The 19,422-nt window shown below is 41.2% G+C and overlaps 1 protein-coding gene across 2 annotated transcripts; it reads right to left on the bottom strand.

Annotated features, from left to right (window-relative positions):
- Positions 1-4,482: 4,482 nt before the first annotated feature.
- Positions 4,483-13,768, bottom strand: LOC109867921 (zinc finger protein RFP-like). 2 transcript variants are annotated; one of them, XM_031803313.1, is made up of 2 exons: positions 13,655-13,768; positions 4,483-6,510 (listed from the first exon to the last, which is right to left on the bottom strand). In XM_031803313.1, exons 1-2 carry the CDS (start codon positions 13,749-13,751, stop codon positions 4,871-4,873), a joined length of 1,737 nt encoding a protein of 578 aa, XP_031659173.1. In that variant the 5' UTR covers positions 13,752-13,768; the 3' UTR covers positions 4,483-4,870. The 2 variants fall into 2 exon arrangements, with proteins under 2 accessions (XP_031659173.1, XP_020312839.1); XM_020457250.2 differs by lacking the exon at positions 13,655-13,768 and adding an exon at positions 11,535-11,751.
- Between the last annotated feature and the right edge of the window lie 5,654 nt (positions 13,769-19,422).

Below are 19,422 nucleotides of genomic sequence, written 5' to 3'. Positions count from 1 at the left end.
CACAAACCGCTGTGTAACCTCCCTGGCTTGGGGGTCAGCAGCATACAAACGGGCAGGCATACACAAGCAGGCACAGTCATATGCGCACAGCTGGACTGCAACTGTATCTTTGACTTTGCATAGCGATGCCTGGTGAGTTGATGGTTGACCCAGAGAGCTCTCTAGTTCCACCTCCGAGCTCCTCCTCCCCCAGAACCACCTGTCACCATGGAAACACATGTTTATCACTGAAGACAACTGTTATGGGATTTTTTCAATAATGACTAAATGAGGTATACTGCACTATAACTGGCAAGAATTCTACCCTGTCTTTCTTGTAGTATTAAATAATGTCTGTTTATTAGGAAGGGGTTATTTGGCATGTACCTAGGAAGAAAGGAATGTATGTGGGGGTAGAAAGAGAACGGAGGGGCGCATTAACCTGTTGGAATCGACCGGGATGTAAATCTGTGGAGATAAGAGAGGACAGGGAGAGCTCCTCCAGAGTTCTAGTGTCTGGGGGAGCCTGGAACTGTCAGCTGAGGGGTTATAAACTGTGGTGAGACTCATGAGAAAATCCCTATGTTGGTGTGTATGTATGTCCGTAGTTTAGGATGGTATAAAAAGGAATGGATTTGTGAAAACTTTGGAGCTCTCGCAAATAAATTTGGATCTGATCAATTGTGAGCTGGGAATTCTGTCTGTTTCATTTAAGACCAGAACTTTACAACCTCTGGGTATCAGACAGATAAATATAATTGGAATTTATGAACACTGATTACATAATTACTTGACAACAAAATGGACCTGATGGAGAACAACACCCTAGACGACTGGAGCCTGAAGATGGGCAGCCAGTAATAGGCGCCAGTCTGAAGGTGATCCACCATTCATTACCTCTAACCTAACACAATGATATTTAACAGAGGACAACATTTCAACCTCTCCTATAGGCCAATGTATGGTCTGAGCTGAGGAAGTGGAAGGTGGGGGCTGTGGAGCTGCATGGCCTGGAGCTGAGGAGAGAGAGGAACACACACATTACACACACAGCCTCAAACAGCTGAAACACACAGAGGTGTGAGGGCCAGAAGAGGACCCAGGTACTCTTGCATGCATGCACTCACTCGCTTTACCCACACATGTACTCGCACATCTAACACATATATATGTTATTGACCAAATACTTATTTTCCACCATAATTTGCAAATAAATTCATTACAAATCCTACAATGCGATTTTCAGGATTTTTTTTCCTCATTTTGTCTGTCATAGTTGAAGAGTACCTATGATGAAAATTACAGGACTCTCTCATCTTTTTAAGTGGGAGAACTTGCACAATTGGTGGCTGACTAAATACTTTTTTGCCCCACTGTACATACACATTAGCAATAGTTCGACATGCAGTGTGTGTGTTGTCAGGTGATCAAGGAGCTGATGTGTGCGATATAGATACAGTGGGCAGACAAGCAGCTGACCAGACCCTTCACACACTGGAGAACCTGCTTCTTTCAGGCCTGGGAAGAGGTCAGAACACACACACACCGCCTCTCTCAGGCCAGAGTCGGCTCAATCCACCTCGACCTCTCTGACAGTCCATCACTACATCCTCAACGTTCTAGTGCAGTACACTGTCTCTGTCTTAACATTCATTGGGAAGATCTTAGAGGTTATCATATCAGACAGTCTGTCACGTTAGGACACCCCTTCAAATTAGGGGATTCGACTATTTCAGACATACCCGTTGCTGACAGGTGTATAAAATCGAGCACACAGCAATGTAATCTCCATAGACAAACATCAGCAGTAGAATGGCTTTACTGAAGAGCTCAGCAACTTTCAATGTGGCACCGTCATAGGATGCCACCTTTCCAACAAGTCAGCATGACAATGCCTCTGTGCACAAAGTGAGTTCCATACAGAAATAGTTGGTTTCGAGATCGGTGTGGAAAAACTTGACTAGCCTGCAGATAACCCGGACCTCAATCCTATCAAACACCTTTGGGATGAATTGGTACCCCGACGGCGAGCCAGGCCTAATCGCCCAACATCTGTGTCCGACCTCACTAATGCTGTTGTGGCTGAATGGAAGCAAGTCCCCGCAGCAATCTAGTGGAAAGCCTTCCCAGAAGAGATCAGGCCGTTATAGCAGCAAAGGGGGGACCGACTTCATATTAATGGCCATGATTTTGGAATGAGATGTTTGACAAACAGGTGTCCTCATTCTTTTGGTCATGTAGTGTCTCTTCCCCTATATGTGTTGCCATATTATATCATGAACCACTGCAGTCTCTCTTACATCCACTCTGTAGTCACATCATACACACTGGTATCGATTCACTTACCGCAGGTCACATGTCCCCATCAAGTGTTATATCAGAAACCGCAGTCTCTCTCTTACATTAACGCAGCACCTCCTAAGGCATCACTACAGCAGCTCTTTCTCTGTCTGTCAGCTCCTCCATTAAGCCTAATAGTCATCTACTGGGTTATGGTTTATGCTAATCATACAACTCTGCAGATAGCTCTAAATATGGATAAGTATAGCTACTAGAGGAGGAATGGCCACGCTTCATGTACAAGCCGTTTTACAGGCTAGAGAAGTGATATCTGTGATCAGTTACCAGGCCCAGTATTTGTTGTTTCCATGAATTCATCAGAATAATACAATTTATTCTTTCCCCCTGTAAAATCAACTGACTTTCTTCTTTAAGGAGACAATTAAATATGTTATCTTATAAAATATATATTTTTAAGCAATAAGGCCAGAAGGGGTGTAGTATATGGCCAATATATCACAGCTACGGGCTGTTTTTTAGACATGAATCAACGCAGAGCGCCTGAATACAGCTCTTAGACATGGTATATTGGCAATATACCACAAATCCAGAGGTGCCTTATTGCTATTATAAACTGGTTACCGATGTAAATAGAGCAGTAAAAATTCATGTTTAGTCATAACCGTGGTATATGGTCTGATATACCACGACTGTCAGCCAATCAGCATTCACGGCTCAAACTAACCAGTTTATAATGTAGAACTATTCAACTTTGACTATACAACTGTTTTGGTCCTGAATCTAGGCTGTGTCTCTGTGTCCTGGTCTGTGTGTGTCCTCCTGTCCCAGGCCAAGGGTGGCAGGCTGGTTGAGCACCACTACAGGCTAGAGAGGAGTGTGTGGGCTGGATGGTAGGGCACGGTGGAGGCAGAGGGTGGAAAGGGAGAACCACAACAGGGCAGAACAGATCTGTCTATAGGTGGCTGAGGTTTTTACATCGTGTGTACGGTAAGTGTTTCTGCCTTGAAGTGTGTGTGTGTGTGTGCGTGTGTGTATGTGTGTGTGTGAGAGACACGAACGCGTTAACCGTGTGAGTGAATCCACAGAACATGGCAATCATCCGTGTGTGAGACGTCTTTGCTGGATAGCTTACAGGTCCAGAGAAAAGAGGAAGAGAGAGACAAAAAGGATGTGTTGTAGACAGGTGCATCAGCAAGCCTTGTAAATATAAAACACCTTTTATTATTTTGTCAATTAGTGGTTCAAAACCAAGAGAGGAACGTGCAAGTGCCTGCAGTGCTTTTGGAAAGAGAGAGAGGGAGAGCGATAAATAAGGTGAGAAAGTGATTGGGGGGATGGGGCAGAGAGAGGACAGCGCAGCAGTGTAGCCTAGTGGTTGTTCATTAATGTACACCACTACCGTTACTAGGAAAACAACCTTACTCAATATGCGTACCGCGGGCCAGATCCAGAACGGGCTCAATACGGGCCGCGGGTCCCGACTAAATTTGACCGGGATTTGATTACTGGTATCATATGAACACACATAAGCAGGGACGGACTGGGACAATAAATCTGACCTGGCATTTCTAACACTGGCCCATTTCTTCACTTGAGGACCCTATTATTGGCTAGACCATCATTACACCAAAAACCCAAGCTAGACAGACCCACTAGGCTAAAAATGGAATAACCCATCTAACATTTCCCAAAATTCCAGAAGGCAAGTCCACCCCTGCAAATAGAAAATGTGTATAATTTCAAGAAATTTGCTATAAAAACTGCTAAAATGTTCCCTTCACGCCATGGCATACTGTGTAGAATTGCAGGAAATTGCAAATGTCTCTCTCTGCCAACAAGAGGGGTTTGAACAGTTTGGGGTCGCATGGTGGGGGTTTGTTACTACACCGATAAATGACAATATCCATCTGGACCTTTGTTACCTAGGAAATTTGTGTGACCGGACCTTCTCAAATAGTTTGAGTACCCCTGAGTACCCCTGAGTACCCCTGAGTACCTCTGAGTACCCCTGAGTACCTCTGAGTACCCCTGAGTACCTCCGAGTACCCCTGAGTACCTCTGAGTACCCCTGAGTACCCCTGAGTACCTCTGTCCCTGTTCTCATGGTGTAATATTTTTTCTAGGCTCATATACTCACCTCTGTATTGTGTACATATACTAGTCTTATTGTGATGCTGTCACTAATAGAGACATATTCAGTGGTAGACTATTGGCTTTAATATCCACTATTCACAAAGGGTGTATGCTGCATGAGCGTAATATACACACTTCAGTCAGCACAGACAGATTATAATTAATACATAACATTTGCACAACAAATTCAAACACATACATTCTAAACAGCAGGTCACAGTACACACAGCCTATCCCTAGACAGTTGCAGTATATATGTACATGTAAGAATACACATGTTATACAAAATATCTATGTACTGACATTCTTTATACAGTACGGTTTCTGCAAATGTAACTGCCACTTAGTTATTTGAATTCTGTGATTACAGCATCCAAATCCAAACGTTTACAAACACAAATGTTTATAGCTCACTCAGCAGTGAGGCTTTAAAAGTCAGAGCCTGACAATAGAAAACTCAGAGACTGACAAGAGAGATGATCAGAGGGGCAGAGTTTTTACCATCATTATTTTTGTAAGGGCGGAAGTATGGATAGAGCTTCTCAGTGAAGGTGCAACCAGTGAAAGAGTAGATATGAGACTTGGCCTCTACATCATAAAAGGAGACTTGACCCTCCTCATAATCCACAAATACCCCCACCTTCTGAAGCGGCTCTCTCGGGGAGAGGCAGACAGGAGAAGAGGTATTGGCCTGGTACTGATACCTATTCCTCAGCCACACACTCCAGTATCCATTCTGAGGGCTGAGTGTAATGCAATCCTTCCTGTTGCTGGACTCTCTGGTCACTCCTAAATCCCAATCAGTCTTCCCCTTGACCTGCACCTCATAGTAGAATCTCCCTGAGGAGAAGCCCTTCTTTCCAAGGATACCGGTACATAAGGAAAATCTATTTGGGTTGTCAGGGAGATTCTGTCTCCTGTCTACATGTCTCACTTGTTTCCTATCCTCAGACAGGCTGAGACCGGGATGTGCTGTATCAGGGTCCAGAGTCACATCCACTGCATATTGCTGAATTCTCTTAATTTCAGTATCATACATCAACTTCTTCACATCACTCCAGAGTGTCTCCTCCAGCTTAGACATAGCTCCTCTCAGGTTCCCCACACCCAGACTGGTGTGAATACTGATCTCAGACCAGTCCTTGGTGGGAGGTAGGGTGCTGAGGGATGGAGAGCTCTGGAGGAGGTAGAGCTGGTCCTCAGTGTGTAAGAGCTGCTCCAGCTCAGTGCTTCTCTTCTGTAGCTCAGCGATTTCCTGCTGCAGCTCTTTAATGAGCCTGTCAGCCTTCCTCTCTGCTGCTTTCTCCTTCTCCTCAACTACCTCAATGAACTCAGCCTGACTTTTCTCAATGGAGCGCACCAGAGCAATGAAGACCTGTGCGCTGTCTTCTATCTCTCCCTCTGCATCTCTCTTGCTGATCTCTACTAAGTGTTTTATATCCTGAACCTTCTGAAGTCGCTCCTGGATCATCTGCTGCACTTCTGCCTCCATCTTCCCCAGCTGAACTTTTCTCTGTCTATACTCTTTCTCTAGAGGGACAGTGTAGTGAGTCTTGTGTTCTGTTTTCATGCACAAGAGACAAACACACGTCTGGTCACTCCTACAGAACAGCTCCAGGAGTTTGTTGTGCTCATTACACATCCTGTCTTCTAGGTTCTCCACAGGGGCAATTAGCTTGTGTCTCTTCAGGGCTGGGGCTATCTGATGCGGCTGCAGATGAGTTTCACAATAAGAGGTCATACACTCCAGGCAGGACTTCAGAGCCTTGAACTTCGTGCCAGTGCAGGCGTCACAGGCTACTTCTCCAGGCTCAGGAGGGCGTTGGTCTGGGCTGCTGGTAGTGTTCACTTGAACTGACTTCCTGAACTGAGCAGCCATCTCAGAAATTAAATTATTGACAAAAAATTCTGGTTTTCTATCGAACACGCTTTTACACATTGGACACTGGCATAGGTCATTTCTTTCCCAGTACTTTCTGATACAGGCCTTACAGAAGTTGTGTCCACATGGAATGGTGACAGGCTCAGTGAACACATCCAGACATATAGAACACAGAAACTGCTCTTCCAACAGGAAACTGCTGGAGGACGCCATATCTAGACAGAGAGAAAAGGTGAAACGATAAAGCAGTTAATGGAATGAGTCAGCTCTTGATACTTTGTTGGTCATACAATCATGAGCTTATGTAAAGTGTCTTTGAGTGACCTGAAAGGCACTTACTAATACAATGTAACTACTATACTGAACAAAAATATAAAACGCAACGTGTAGGGCTGTGGCGGTCACGAAATGTCATCAGCCGGTGATTGTCAAGCTAATAACTGTGTCTCACAGTAATATACCGTTAATGAACAAACACATTTAGCGTCTCCTGGCTTCCACACACAGCCTACAAGCCACTGACGCAGAACTTTGGAACATCTACATTTTTAAAAGTCTAATAAATCCAGGTAATATAGCCTACACCTTCACAAAAATAATGTATTTATTTTAGACAGGTCTAAAGAAGCATGATATGAAGAAAATGTAGTCTATTTCAGAAGAACAGAATAGCATACTCTGAGTTGTCCTTATGTTAGGTCCTGATCTGGCTATGTCAAATGGCTGTGAGCTACACTAGTTCATTTAGCAGCCTATTTCTTTGTTAATCGCTCAACACAGTATAGCCGTGCACTCCCTCAAAAAAAAAACCTTTCTATTTGATTCAGCTTTGTTCAATTGTATTCTTCATGGCTGCATTACAGCCACACTAAGGTGATTCATGCAGCCTTACAATGTATTAAAAATCTAAACATACAGTCCAATGTTTGTAGAATAACTAAAGTTACATTAATAACTCTAAATTAAGCATATAGGAATACCTAAAAAAATCCCATTCTCCCTGAGTGCTGCACGCTCTGAAGCACCTCTCACTCACACGGTTCTCCATCACATAATTGGGTCTTTCTCACAGGCTACAAGTGAAGACAGACATATCTGGTATGCAACTGCGCGAGTCCTTATCCAATTCCGAGGTGCATATTGAAGGTATTGGAAGAACTGTCCACATTTACTTTTTGTCAGCCAACAAGATGAGTAGGCCTAACAAACAGCAAAAGCACTAGCCTATGTCCATCTACTATACCCCGTAATACAAAAGTTGACATATTCCATTCTGTGAGAGAAAACATGGTCTGGTACAGTCGTGGGATGCGATAGATGCCAAATTAATACAACCACTAGCATAAAAAAGTTTTACTCGATGTGGCTGATGCAACGGATCAAGACATTTAGCTTAAAATGTTGATAAACGATTAGGCTATTTATTCACATTATCAGCACAGCAATGCGCACATGGCAGTTGGCTATAAGAAAACGCCATTATCAAAAGTGACCGCAAAGGCGATTGCATGTAAGGCTTTTATTATAAATGTGCATTTTTATGATGTAAATTCTTCCCCAAATTTGAAACTCACACGCTGTTTTTGTATGCCAGTTAGGCTCTACACCTCTTGTAAAACGGAGTAATGTACTTAATGTGAAGAAGTTATTGGGACACTTTTTGTGATACAAACTAGAGGTTGACCGATTAATCGGAATGGCCGATTAATTAGGGCCGATTTCAAGTTTTCATAACAATTGGAAATCTGTATTTTTGGGCACCGATTTAAAAAGTAATATTTTTTAATTATACCTTTATTTAACTTGGCAAGTCAGTTAAGAACACATTCTTATTTTCAATGACGGCCTAGGAACGGTGGGTTAACTGCTTTGTTCAGGGGCAGAACCACAGATTTCCACCTTGTCAGCTCGGGGGATCCAATCTTGCAACCTTACAGTTAACTAGTCCAACACAATAACGACCTGCCTCTCTCTCGTTGCATTCCATAAGGAGACTGCCTGTTACGCGAATGCAGTAAGCCAAGGTAAGTTGCTAGCTAGCATTAAACTTATCTTATAAAAAACAATCAATCATAATCACTAGTTAACTACACATGGTTGATGATATTACTAGATATTATCTAGCGTGTCCTGCGTTGCATATAATCTGACTGAGCATACAAGTTTCTAAGTATCTGACTGAGCGGTGGTAGGCAGAAGCAGGCATGTAAACATTCATTCAAACAGCATTTTCGTGCGTTTTGCCAGCAGCTCTTCATTGTGCGTCAAGCATTGCGCTGTTTATGACTTCAAGCCTATCAACTCCCGAGATGAGGCTGGTGTAACCGAAGTGAAATGGCTAGCTAGTTAGCGCGCGCTAATAGCATTTCAAACGTCACTCACTCTGAGCCTTCTAGTAGTTGTTCCCCTTGCTCTGCATGGGTAACGCTGCTTCGATGGTGGCTGTTGTCGTTGTGTTGCTGGTTTGAGCCCAGGGAGGAGCAAGGAGGGACGGAAGCTATACTGTTACACTGGCAATACTAAAGTGCCTATAAGAACATCCAATAGTCAAAGGTTAATGAAATACAAATGGTATAGAGGGAAATAGTCCTATAATTCCTATAATAACTACAACCTAAAACTTCTTACCTGGGAATATTGAAGACTCATGTTAAAAGGAACCACCAGCTTTCATATGTTCTAATGTTCTGAGCAAGAAACTGAAACTTTAGCTTTCTTATATAGCACATATTGCACTTTTACTTTCTTCTCCAACACTTCGTTTTTGCATTATTTAAACCAAATTGAACATGTTTCATTATTTACTTGAGGCTAAATTGATTTTATTGATGTATTATATTAAGTTAAAATAAGTGTTCATCCAGTATTGTTGTAATTGTCATTATTACAAATAAATAAATAAAAATCGGCATCGGCTTTTTTGGTCCTCCAGTAATCTGTATCGGAGCTGAAAAATCATAATCGGTCGACCTCTAATACAAACCTTATCAAAACATATAGGCCTACATGAGGTGTGCAACTATGATTTGAAAAAAAGTCTTGCCTTATGCTGGGCATCATTCACAAGTGATATTATGCAATTCACAAGTGATAGGCTAATATTGTCACCCATCAGACTATTCTTGATTGAATCTTGTCTTTACATATATACTACCATTCAACATTTTGGGGTCACTTAGAAATTCTTGTTTTTGAAAGAAAATTAAAAAAAATTGTCCATTACAATAACATCAAATTGATCAGAAATACAGTGTAGACATTTTAATTGCTGTAAATGACTATTGTAGCTGGAAACGGCTGATTTTTCATGGAATATCTAAATAGGCGTACAGAGGCCCATTATCAGCAACCATCACTCCTGTGTTCCAATGGCACGTTGTGTTAGCTAATCCAAGTTGAAAATTTTAAAAGGCTAATTGATCATTAGAAAACCCTTTTGAAAAATGTTGTTCTGATTAAAGAAGCAATTAAACTGGCCTTCTTTAGACTAGTTGAGTATCTGGAGCATCAGCATTTGTGGGTTCGATTACAGGCTCAAAATGGCCAGAAACAAAGACCTTTCTTCTGAAACTTGAAAGTCAATTCCTGTTCTGAGAAATGAAGGCTATTCCATGCGAGAAATTGCCAAGAAACTAAAGATCTTGTACATCGCTGTGTACTACTCCCTTCACAGAACAGCGCAAACTGGCTCTAACCAGAATAGAAAGAGGAGTGGGAGGCCCCAGTGCACAACTGAGCACGAGGACAAGTACATTAGTGTTGAGTTTGAGAAACAGACACCTCACAAGTCCTCAACTGGCAGCTTCATTAAATAGTACCAGCAAAACTCCAGTCTCAATGTCAACGGTGAAGAGGCGACTCCGGGATGCTGGCCTTCTAGGCAGAGTTCCTCTGTGTTCTTTTTCCCATCTTTATCTTTTCTTTTTATTGGCCAGTCTGAGATATGGCTTTTTTGTTGCAACTCTGCCTAGAAGGCCAGCATCCCGGAGTCGCCTCTTCACTGTTGACCTTGAGACTGCACATTAGAGTGGCCTTTTATTGTCCCTAGCACAAGGTGCACCTGTGCAATCATCATGCTGTTTAATCAGCTTCTTGATATACCACACCTGTCAGGTGGATGGATTATCTTGGCAAAGCAGAAATGCTCACTAACAGGGATGTAAACAAATCTGTGCACATTCTTTGGGGGCGAAATATGGTTTTTGTGCGTATGTGTTAAACAAATCAAAATACATTTTATATTTGATATTCTTCAAAGTAGCCTCCCTTTGCCTTGATTACAGCTTTGAAGAATCACAAATATAAAATATATTTTGATTTATTTAACTCTTTCTTGGTTACTACATGATTCCATGTGTTATTTCATTGTTTTGATGTCTTCACTATTATTATACTATGTAGAAAATAGTAAAAATAAAGGAAAACCCTGGAATGAGTAGGCGTGTCCAAACTTCTGACTGGTACTGTATTTTTGTCCCATGTATAATAATTTCAACTCTAGAATTGTCAAGGTGGCACTATGATATACTTACTAGCCAATTCTAATACATATTTGACCATATTACACAACTATTAGTCCTTAAATAAATAGAAAACAGGTGAAGACAAACACTAGGTAATCAGACCTTCATTTGTCCAGGTCAATGTTAACCCAATATTGGACTAATGGACCTTACATGTTCTGTTTAAAGGCGAATTGGCTCTGGAAGCCAAAACAGCAAAATACTCCATCTAAAAGTAAATATATTGAAGTATGGTTCTTGAAACATAATCCCTCTACTTTCATATCACATCAAAATAATTTCATATTACATTCAAATACACAGTTACTGTACAATGTTTTAGCACAGTTGCAGCCAACAGTATTATTTTGTGACCAGTTTGTGGTGTCTGCCCGTTTACACACAGGTGTTCAGAGACGCAGATAGCTAATTAGCACAGGTAGTCCACTCTGTTTTCTGTTAACAAGCACAGTAACATGGAAATATGCCCGTGTGAGAATCCTAACCCTATCAAGGTGTGTATCAATGTAAACTTTTGTTTTCTGAAAATTGTTTCTCGCCAACATGAAAGAAAATGTCCTTAAAAAGCGATGCGCGTTAATGTTCAGAACGAACGTTGTGGCTCTTATCAAAACGCTACCCCCTTACAGAAAATGCTTTCGTCCAATGACTCTTGTGTAATTTAATGGAACTGAGAGTCATGATCAAGGGCTAGGTGAATTAATCGACCTACTCACCTGTGTATAACTGTGGCTGCTTTCTCTGCTGTTTCTGTTTGTAGTACTGTATCAAACAAGGCCTATAGCATGTAGTTGTTTTAAAAATATTTCTGAAGTGTATGCGAGACTGTCCTAACATATACAATACACACTCCGTCTCTCCAGTTAAGTTTCACTTCAGCATGACTTTAACATGATACTCCCCAATTTTTACTGTTATGAGGTTTTGCTGCACTTCCTGGTAGACTTAACCCTTTACATGGCTCTTTCTGACAAACTGATATAACTGATGTTTTTTTTTTTTTTTTAAACAATCTTAAAAATATTCTGAGGATGAGCATGCATGTCTTCAACATGTACCCGTTGTTCCTCTTTAGTGCATTTAACTATATGAATTGATACAATTCCAAGTCTGGATGGTTAAAACCTCCCTCTGTCTTTAGAAGATGTAAAACTTTCCTTTTTATTCTATGAGTTGTATTTGCCCATAGAACATCTTATGACCGTGTATTCTTTTTTAAAGAATGTCTTCAGTCGGGTAATTGGTATTACCAAGAGTAAACCTAAAAACGTTGGGAGCCATACCATTCTGAATAGGTTTGTTCTAACTGTAAAATGTATGGGAATATTGCTCCTTTGAATTAGATCTGCTTTCTTGAATAGCTTTTCTTACTTTGAGAGAAAAAGGAGTAGCCTTTTTTATTGCTGTGTCTATCAATATTATCAAATGTATGATTTAGTTGTCCTGCTAAGATAATATACTGAACAAAAATAGAAACACAACATGCAACAATTTCAAAGATTTTACTGAGCTACAGTTCATAAGGAAATCAATCAATTGAAACAAATTAATTAGACCCTAATCTCAGTGGTATACAGTATTTAATGAAAAATACTTTAAAAGTACTACTTAAGTAGCTTTTTTTGGTATCTGTACTTTACTTTTTACTTTACTATTTATATTTTGACAACTTTTAATTTACCACGTTCTTAAAGAAAATAATGTACTTTTTTATTTTCCCTGTCACCCAAAAGTACTCGTTACATTTTGAATGCTTAGCAGGAAAGGAACATTTTCAAATTCATGCTAGTATCAAGAGAAGATCTCTCTTCATCCCTACTGCCTCTGACTCACTAAAAACACATGCTTTGTTTTTAAATAATGTCTGAGTGTTGGCGAGTGCCCCTGGCTATCCCAAAATAAAATAAAGTGGTGGCATCTGGTTTGCTTAATATAAAGAATTTTAAATGATTAATACCTTTACTTTTGATACTTAAGTATATTTTAGCAATTACATTTACTTTTTATACTTACAGTTGAAGTTGGAAGTTTACATTAAAACTCGTTTTTCAACCACTCCACACATTTCTTGTGAACAAACTATAGTTTTAGCAAGTCGGTTAGGACATCTACTTTGTGCATGACAAGTAATTGTTCTAACAATTGTTTAGACAGATTATTTCACTTATAATTCACTGTATCGTAATTCCAGTGTGTCTGAAGTTTACATACACTAAGTTGACTGTGCCTTTAAACAGCTTGAAAAATTCCCCAAAATGTCATGGCTTTCAAAGCTTCTGATAGGCTAATTGACATCAATTGAGTCAATTGGAGGTGTACCTGTGGATGTATTTCAAGGCTGACCTTCAAACACAGAGCCTCTTTGCTTGACATCAAAATAAATCAGCCAATTGTAGACCTCCACAAATCTGGTTCATCCTTGGAAGAAAATTCCAAATGCCTTGAAGGTACCATGTTCATCTCTACAAACAATAGTACGTAAGTATAAACATCATGGGACCACACAGCCATCATACTGCTCAGGAAGGAGATGCATTCCGTCTCCTAGAGATGAACGTACTTTGGTGCGAAAAGTGCAAATCAATCGCAGAACAACAGCAAAGGACCTTGTGAAGATGCTGGAGGAAACAGGTACAAAAGTATCTATATCGACAGTAAAACGAGTCCTATATCAACATAACCTGAAAGGCCGCTATATTTATAGAATATTTATTGGTCTGTGGTGTGTAATGAGGAGCAACCAGACGCTGCACTTGACACATTTATGAAATTGCTTATTCCAGTTCCTAATAAACATGCACCCTAATAATTGCTCCAACAGTTGTTGCCTTCTCACCAAGCTGCTTGCCTATTGTCCTGGAGCCCATCCCAGCCTTGTGCAGGTCTACAATTTTATCCCTGATGTCCTTACACAGCTCTCTAGTCTTGGCCATTGTGGAGAGGTTGGCGTCTGTTTGATTGAGTGTGTGGACAGGTGTCTTTTATACAGGTAACGAGTTCAAACAGGTGCAGTTAATACAGGTAATGAGTGGAGAACAGGAGGGATTCTTAAAGAAAAACTAACAGGTCTGTGAGAGCCAGAATTCTTACTGGTTGGTAGGTGATCAAATACTTATGTCATGCAATAAAATGCAAATTAATTACTTAGAAATCATACAATGTGATTTTCTGGATTTTTGTTTTAGATTCCGTCTCTCACAGTTGAAGTGTACCTACGATAAAAATTACAGACCTCTACATGCTTAGTAAGTAGGAAAAACTGCTAAATCGGCAGTGAATCAAATAGTTGTTCTCCCCACTGTATGCGTGGGGCCATTGTCCATTTGGAAGGCCTATTTGCGACCAAGCTTTAACTTCCTGACTGATGTCTTGATGTTGCTTCAATATATCCACATACTTTTCCTAGCTCATGAAGCCATCTATTTTATGAAGTGCACCAGTCCCTCCTGCAGCAAAGCACCCCCACAACATGATGTTGCAACCCCTATGCTTCACGGTTGGGATGGTGTTTTTCGGCTTGCAAGCCTCCCTTTTTCATCCAAACACAACGATAGTCATTATGGCCAAACAGTTCTATTTTTGTATCATCATACCAGAAGACATTTCTCCAAAAAGTATGATCTTTGTCCCAATGTGCAGTTGCAAACCGTAGTCTGGCTTTTTTTATGGCGGTTTTGGAGCAGTGGCTTCTTCCTTGCTTAGCGGCCTTTCAGGTTATGTCAGTATAGGACTCGTTTTACTGTGGCTATAGATAATTTTGTGCCCGTTTCCTCCAGAATCTTCACAAGGTCCTTTGCAGTTGTTCTGGGATTGATTTGCACTTTCGCACCAAAGTACGTTCATCTCTAGGAGACAGAATGCGTCTCCTTCCTGAGCGGTATGACGGCTGCGTGGTCCCATGGTGTTTATACTTGTGTACTATTGTTTGTACAGATGAATGTGGTGCCTTCAGGCATTTGGAAATTGCTCCCAAGGATGAACCAGACTTGTGGAGGTCTACAATTTTTTTCTGAGGTCTTGATTGATTTCTTTAGATTTTTCCCAAGATGTCAAGCAAAGAGGCACTGAGTTTAAAGGTCAGCCTTGAAATACATCCACAGGTACACCTCCAATTGACTCAAATGATGTCAATTAGCCAAGCTGTTTAAAGGCACAGTCAACTTAGTGTATTTAACTTCTGGCCCACTGGAAATGTGATACAGTGAATAATAAATTAAATAATCTGTCTGTAAACAATTGTTAGAAAAATTACTTGTGTCATGCACAGAGTAGATGTCCTAACTAACTTGCCAAAACTAGTGTGTTAACAATAAATTGTTGGAGTGGTTGAAAAACTAGTTTTAAAGACTCCAACCTAAGTGAATGTAAACTTCTGACTTCAACTGTACATACTTGAAATCATTGGCCACTAATACATGGATTACTAGTCACTTTAAGAAAGCCACTTTAATAATGTTTGCATATCTTGCATTTCTCATGTATATACTGTATTTTATACCATCTATTGCATCATGCCTATGCTGCTCGGTCATTGCTCATCCATATATTTATATGTATATATTTTTATTCCATTCCATTACGTAGATTTGTGTGTATTATGTAGCTCTTGTAGAATTTTTAGATTTCTTGTTAGATATTGCTGCACTGTCGGAACTAGAGGCACAAGCATTTCACGACACTCGCAAAAACATCTGCTAACTATGTGTATGTGACCAATACAATTTGATTTGATTTAGGGCACACCGCCTCCATGCTAACAGTATAACTCTGGTTCATAGGCACATGATTACTGCATACAATAGCTGTAGGATCAACAGAGGCATCCAGGGCAGTTAGAGGGACATACATTAGGTTACTTACATTGTGTCTACCAAAGCCCCTGGTATAATGTACATTTGCAGAAGAATTATGACATCTCAAGGTGATACAATGGTAGGTCATTAACTGAGCTAGGATTGAGTCAGTGATAAATCATTGTCTCAACGCAGCCTTATTAGGCTGTGAAAGGAGCCAGGAACCCAAATTATTCGGATTGATCCCATCCTCCTTATAAATTGTGTTTACAAAAGGTATTGAAATTGTCAACAAAATGTACACCCATTGAGCTGCTATAACGACGTAGCCAGTTCTGGAAGTATGCAGGCCATGGAAGAACTGGGACATTTTCATCTACCAGGAATTGTATACAGATCCATGCAACATAAGGCCGTGCATTATCATGCTGAAACATGAGTTGATGGCGGCGGATGAATGGCATGACAATGGGCCTCACGATCTCGTCATTGTATCTCTGTGCATTCAAATCGCCATCGATGAAATGGTGCATAAGAACAGCCCTTAGCTGTTCACCCTCCGCTATAAATCTTATTTGTAGCGGAGGGTGAACAACCTATTTGGTCCAAGTGCTGGGATATAAGGGGAAGGGTGTATTCTTATTTATCAGGACGCCTTCACTTCTGCTGTTACTACATTAGGTAGCAGCATAGGCCTCTCCAACCCAGCTCCTCTTTAAATATGACATTTATCCTTTTTTGAAATGTAACTCTTGCAGGAAAACCACATCTGCTGACAATCTAAGTTTTCAAGAACCACATGCTTTTTTCCCCCATCATGGAGCGTGAGATGAGTGGAGGCCCCCCACACACACCTCAAAGAAGTGTTCCTCCCAGTCACCCTCTCCCATCCCCTTTGGATAGAGCCCCTCTCCACTCTCACCAATAACCACCATTGAATCTTAGCTATAATGACAAACAAAGAATAATAATGACATCCTCTCCTAATCTGTGGAGAACAAATTCCTTTTACTGCAGGTTTGCAAGTCACAAAAATAAATACAATTACATTGTAGTATATTTAAATCTTTCCTTCTCTCTCCCCCAAACCAAACCCATCCCTCTCCACATCCCCTCCCTGTTTTCTCCCCTCATTACCCCACCCAAGCCAAGCTTGTCCCAACCTCCCATCCTTACCCACCCAAGCCAAGCTTGTCCCAACCTCTCATCCTTACACACCCAAGCCAAGCTTGTCCCAACCTCCCATCTCTACCCACCCAAGCCAAGCTTGTCCCATCCTTACACACCCAAGCCAAGCTTGTCCCGACCTCCCGTCCTTATTCACCCAAGCCAAGCTTGTCCCATCCTTACCCACCCAAGCCAAGCTTGTCCCATCCTTACCCACCCAAGCCAAGCTTGTCCCATCCTTACCCACCCAAGCCAAGCTTGTCCCATCCTTACCCACCCAAACCAAGCTTGTCCCATCCTTACCCACCCAAACCAAGCTTGTCCCAACCTCCCATCTCTACCCACCCAAGCCAAGCTTGTCCCATCCTTACCCACCCAAACCAAGCTTGTCCCGACCTCCCGTCCTTATTCACCCAAGCCAAGCTTGTCCCAACCTCCCATCCTTGGCCACCCAAACCCTCCCAAGCCAAGCTTGTCCCCTACCTCTCAGACATACTTACTGTACACACATCCAATCTCATTCATTCCCGCCCAACATTTACCCTATGCATCCACATACTCATTCCCTCCCACCGTCCTACACACATTCTTCATCCCTCACTCTGCCATTCATATACACAAACATACACACCTACCCCCCCCCCCCCCCACACGCACAACCATAGAACAGTTATTGACCTACATGCTATATTTAGCCCTTTGTCTTTTCACTGTCCATTGGCATCGGCTACTTATATTGTTATTTCAAAGAGAAAAGTTATTAGAGTAAAGTTGAGTATAGATTGTATTGGGGGGAGGGGGAAAAGGATATTGTCTCAACTTATGATAAGCTGGTCACAGGCATCACTTTATGTAGCCTAGTGCGCTCATCGTTATTTCCTACATTGACCTCTTCTTAAAGCAGGGGGCTCTCCTCTTTCAACTGGGGAGGTTTCTTGTAGCTTGATTAGGGCTTAATTGGCGCTTGTGAATTCCATCCTTTTCGTTCCCTTCCATACCCACAGCATTGCCAGGAAGCAGAGTTGAGATTTGATTCCTTTTCCCTCCAGTGTCTGTCTGATTGGAATGTAATGCTTATGTTTTTTTTTCTCAACCTAGCACACAGGTTCTGGACGAATCAAATGGACTGGCTGTGGATTTTGATCTCCTTTCCCCCTGTGTCTTCAGAATGTTGTTCAGATGTCTGAGATATGGCCTTTTCTTTGCAACTCTGCCTAGAAGGCCAGCGTCCCTGGGTTGCCTCTTCACCGTTGACGTTGAGACTGGTGTTTTGCGGGTACTATTTAATGAAGCTGCCAGTTGAGGACTTGTGAGGCCGTCTGTTCGCATGGAATAGCCTTTATTTCTCAGAACAAGAATAGCCTGAAGAGTTTCAGAAGAAAGTCTTTGTTTCAAAGCCATTTTGAGCCTGTAATCGAACCCACAAATGCTGATGCTCCAGATACTCAACTAGTCTAAAGAAGCCCCGTTTTATTGCTTCTTTAATCAGAACAACAGTTTTCAGCTGTGTTAACATAATTGCAAAAGGGTTTTCTAATGATCAGTTAGCCTTTTAAAATTATAAACTTGGATTAGCTAACACAACATGCCATTAGAACACAGGAGTGATGATTGCTGATAAAGGGTCTCAGTATGCTAATGTAGATATTCCATAAAAAATAAGATATTTCCAGCTACAATAGTTATTTACAACATTAACAACGTCTATACTGTATTTCTGATCAATTTGATGTTATTTTAAATGTACAAAAAAATGGGCTTTTCTTTCAAAAACAAGGACATTTCTAAGTGACCCCAAACTTTTGACCGGTGATATAGTTCCACAGCTTGAAGATGGCCATGCAAGGGTATTTAGCGTTCTCCTGTTTCATGCCAATCCCATGGCATTGTTCCAGGTCCTTTGGTGCTGTATCCATGTGAAGTTCCTCTGATATCAGCTTGACCACGTAGCCGGAAATGTCCCCTTTTCCCTCGTCTTCGGGTAAGGACAATTTCTCATGTTGTTTAGTCTCTGTTTTCTTGCTGGTCCAATTCATATTCTAAAGTTTGCAACTTTGTTTCCAGAAGACACATATTGTTTTGTTGTTCATTCATACGCAAATATTTGCTAGATAAAGTATTTGTAACATTCCCAAATTCCTAGAGAATTATGAATATCGTGATATTTAAAAATAACTCATACAACATACAACTCCTCTCTGAAGATAGTATCCCTCCGCCATGTGATGAGGCTGGTGGCAGTAGTTTGGTCCCCCTACTGGCCTCCTCTGAGCTCAACCTAGTGCTTCCCTCTGACTCCTTCACACACAGGCACCACTTTGTTCGGGCCTCTACTGGTTATTCTACTGATTTAACCTTTCATTTATACCAGAAGAATATCTTGAGGTTGAGAACTTATTTTTTGAGAGAGACCTGGCAAGAAACTGATGATAGTTTCTGCTTGCTAGACATAGGATGAGAGTTAGAATGGGAGATGTACCCTGATGCGGCCACTCTATTATGAGACTGAGGACAAAACTTGCTGATTGCTACAACATTGAAAATATATAATTGGTTGTGAATATTGATGTGTTATTAATCACTGTTAATATAGCTTTCTTGTCCTGTATCTCTCAGATAGTGATTCCCGCTGGCTCTGAGGCGG

Source organism: Oncorhynchus kisutch, linkage group LG23 (genome assembly GCF_002021735.2).
Source record: "Oncorhynchus kisutch isolate 150728-3 linkage group LG23, Okis_V2, whole genome shotgun sequence".
NCBI classification, from domain to species: domain Eukaryota; kingdom Metazoa; phylum Chordata; class Actinopteri; order Salmoniformes; family Salmonidae; genus Oncorhynchus; species Oncorhynchus kisutch.
Note: the sequence above shows the minus strand (reverse complement) of the source record. Positions and strands in the feature narration are given on the sequence as shown.

Excerpts from the sequence above, each read along its gene's own strand:
- LOC109867921 (XM_020457250.2), bottom strand. The coding sequence starts at position 11,655 with ATGTTAGGACAGTCTCGCATACACTTCAGAAATATTTTTAAAACAACT. Across the intron at positions 6,511-11,534 it reads GCAGCCACAGTTATACACAG|ATATGGCGTCCTCCAGCAGT; the intron begins GTGAGTAGGTCG and ends CTCTCTGTCTAG.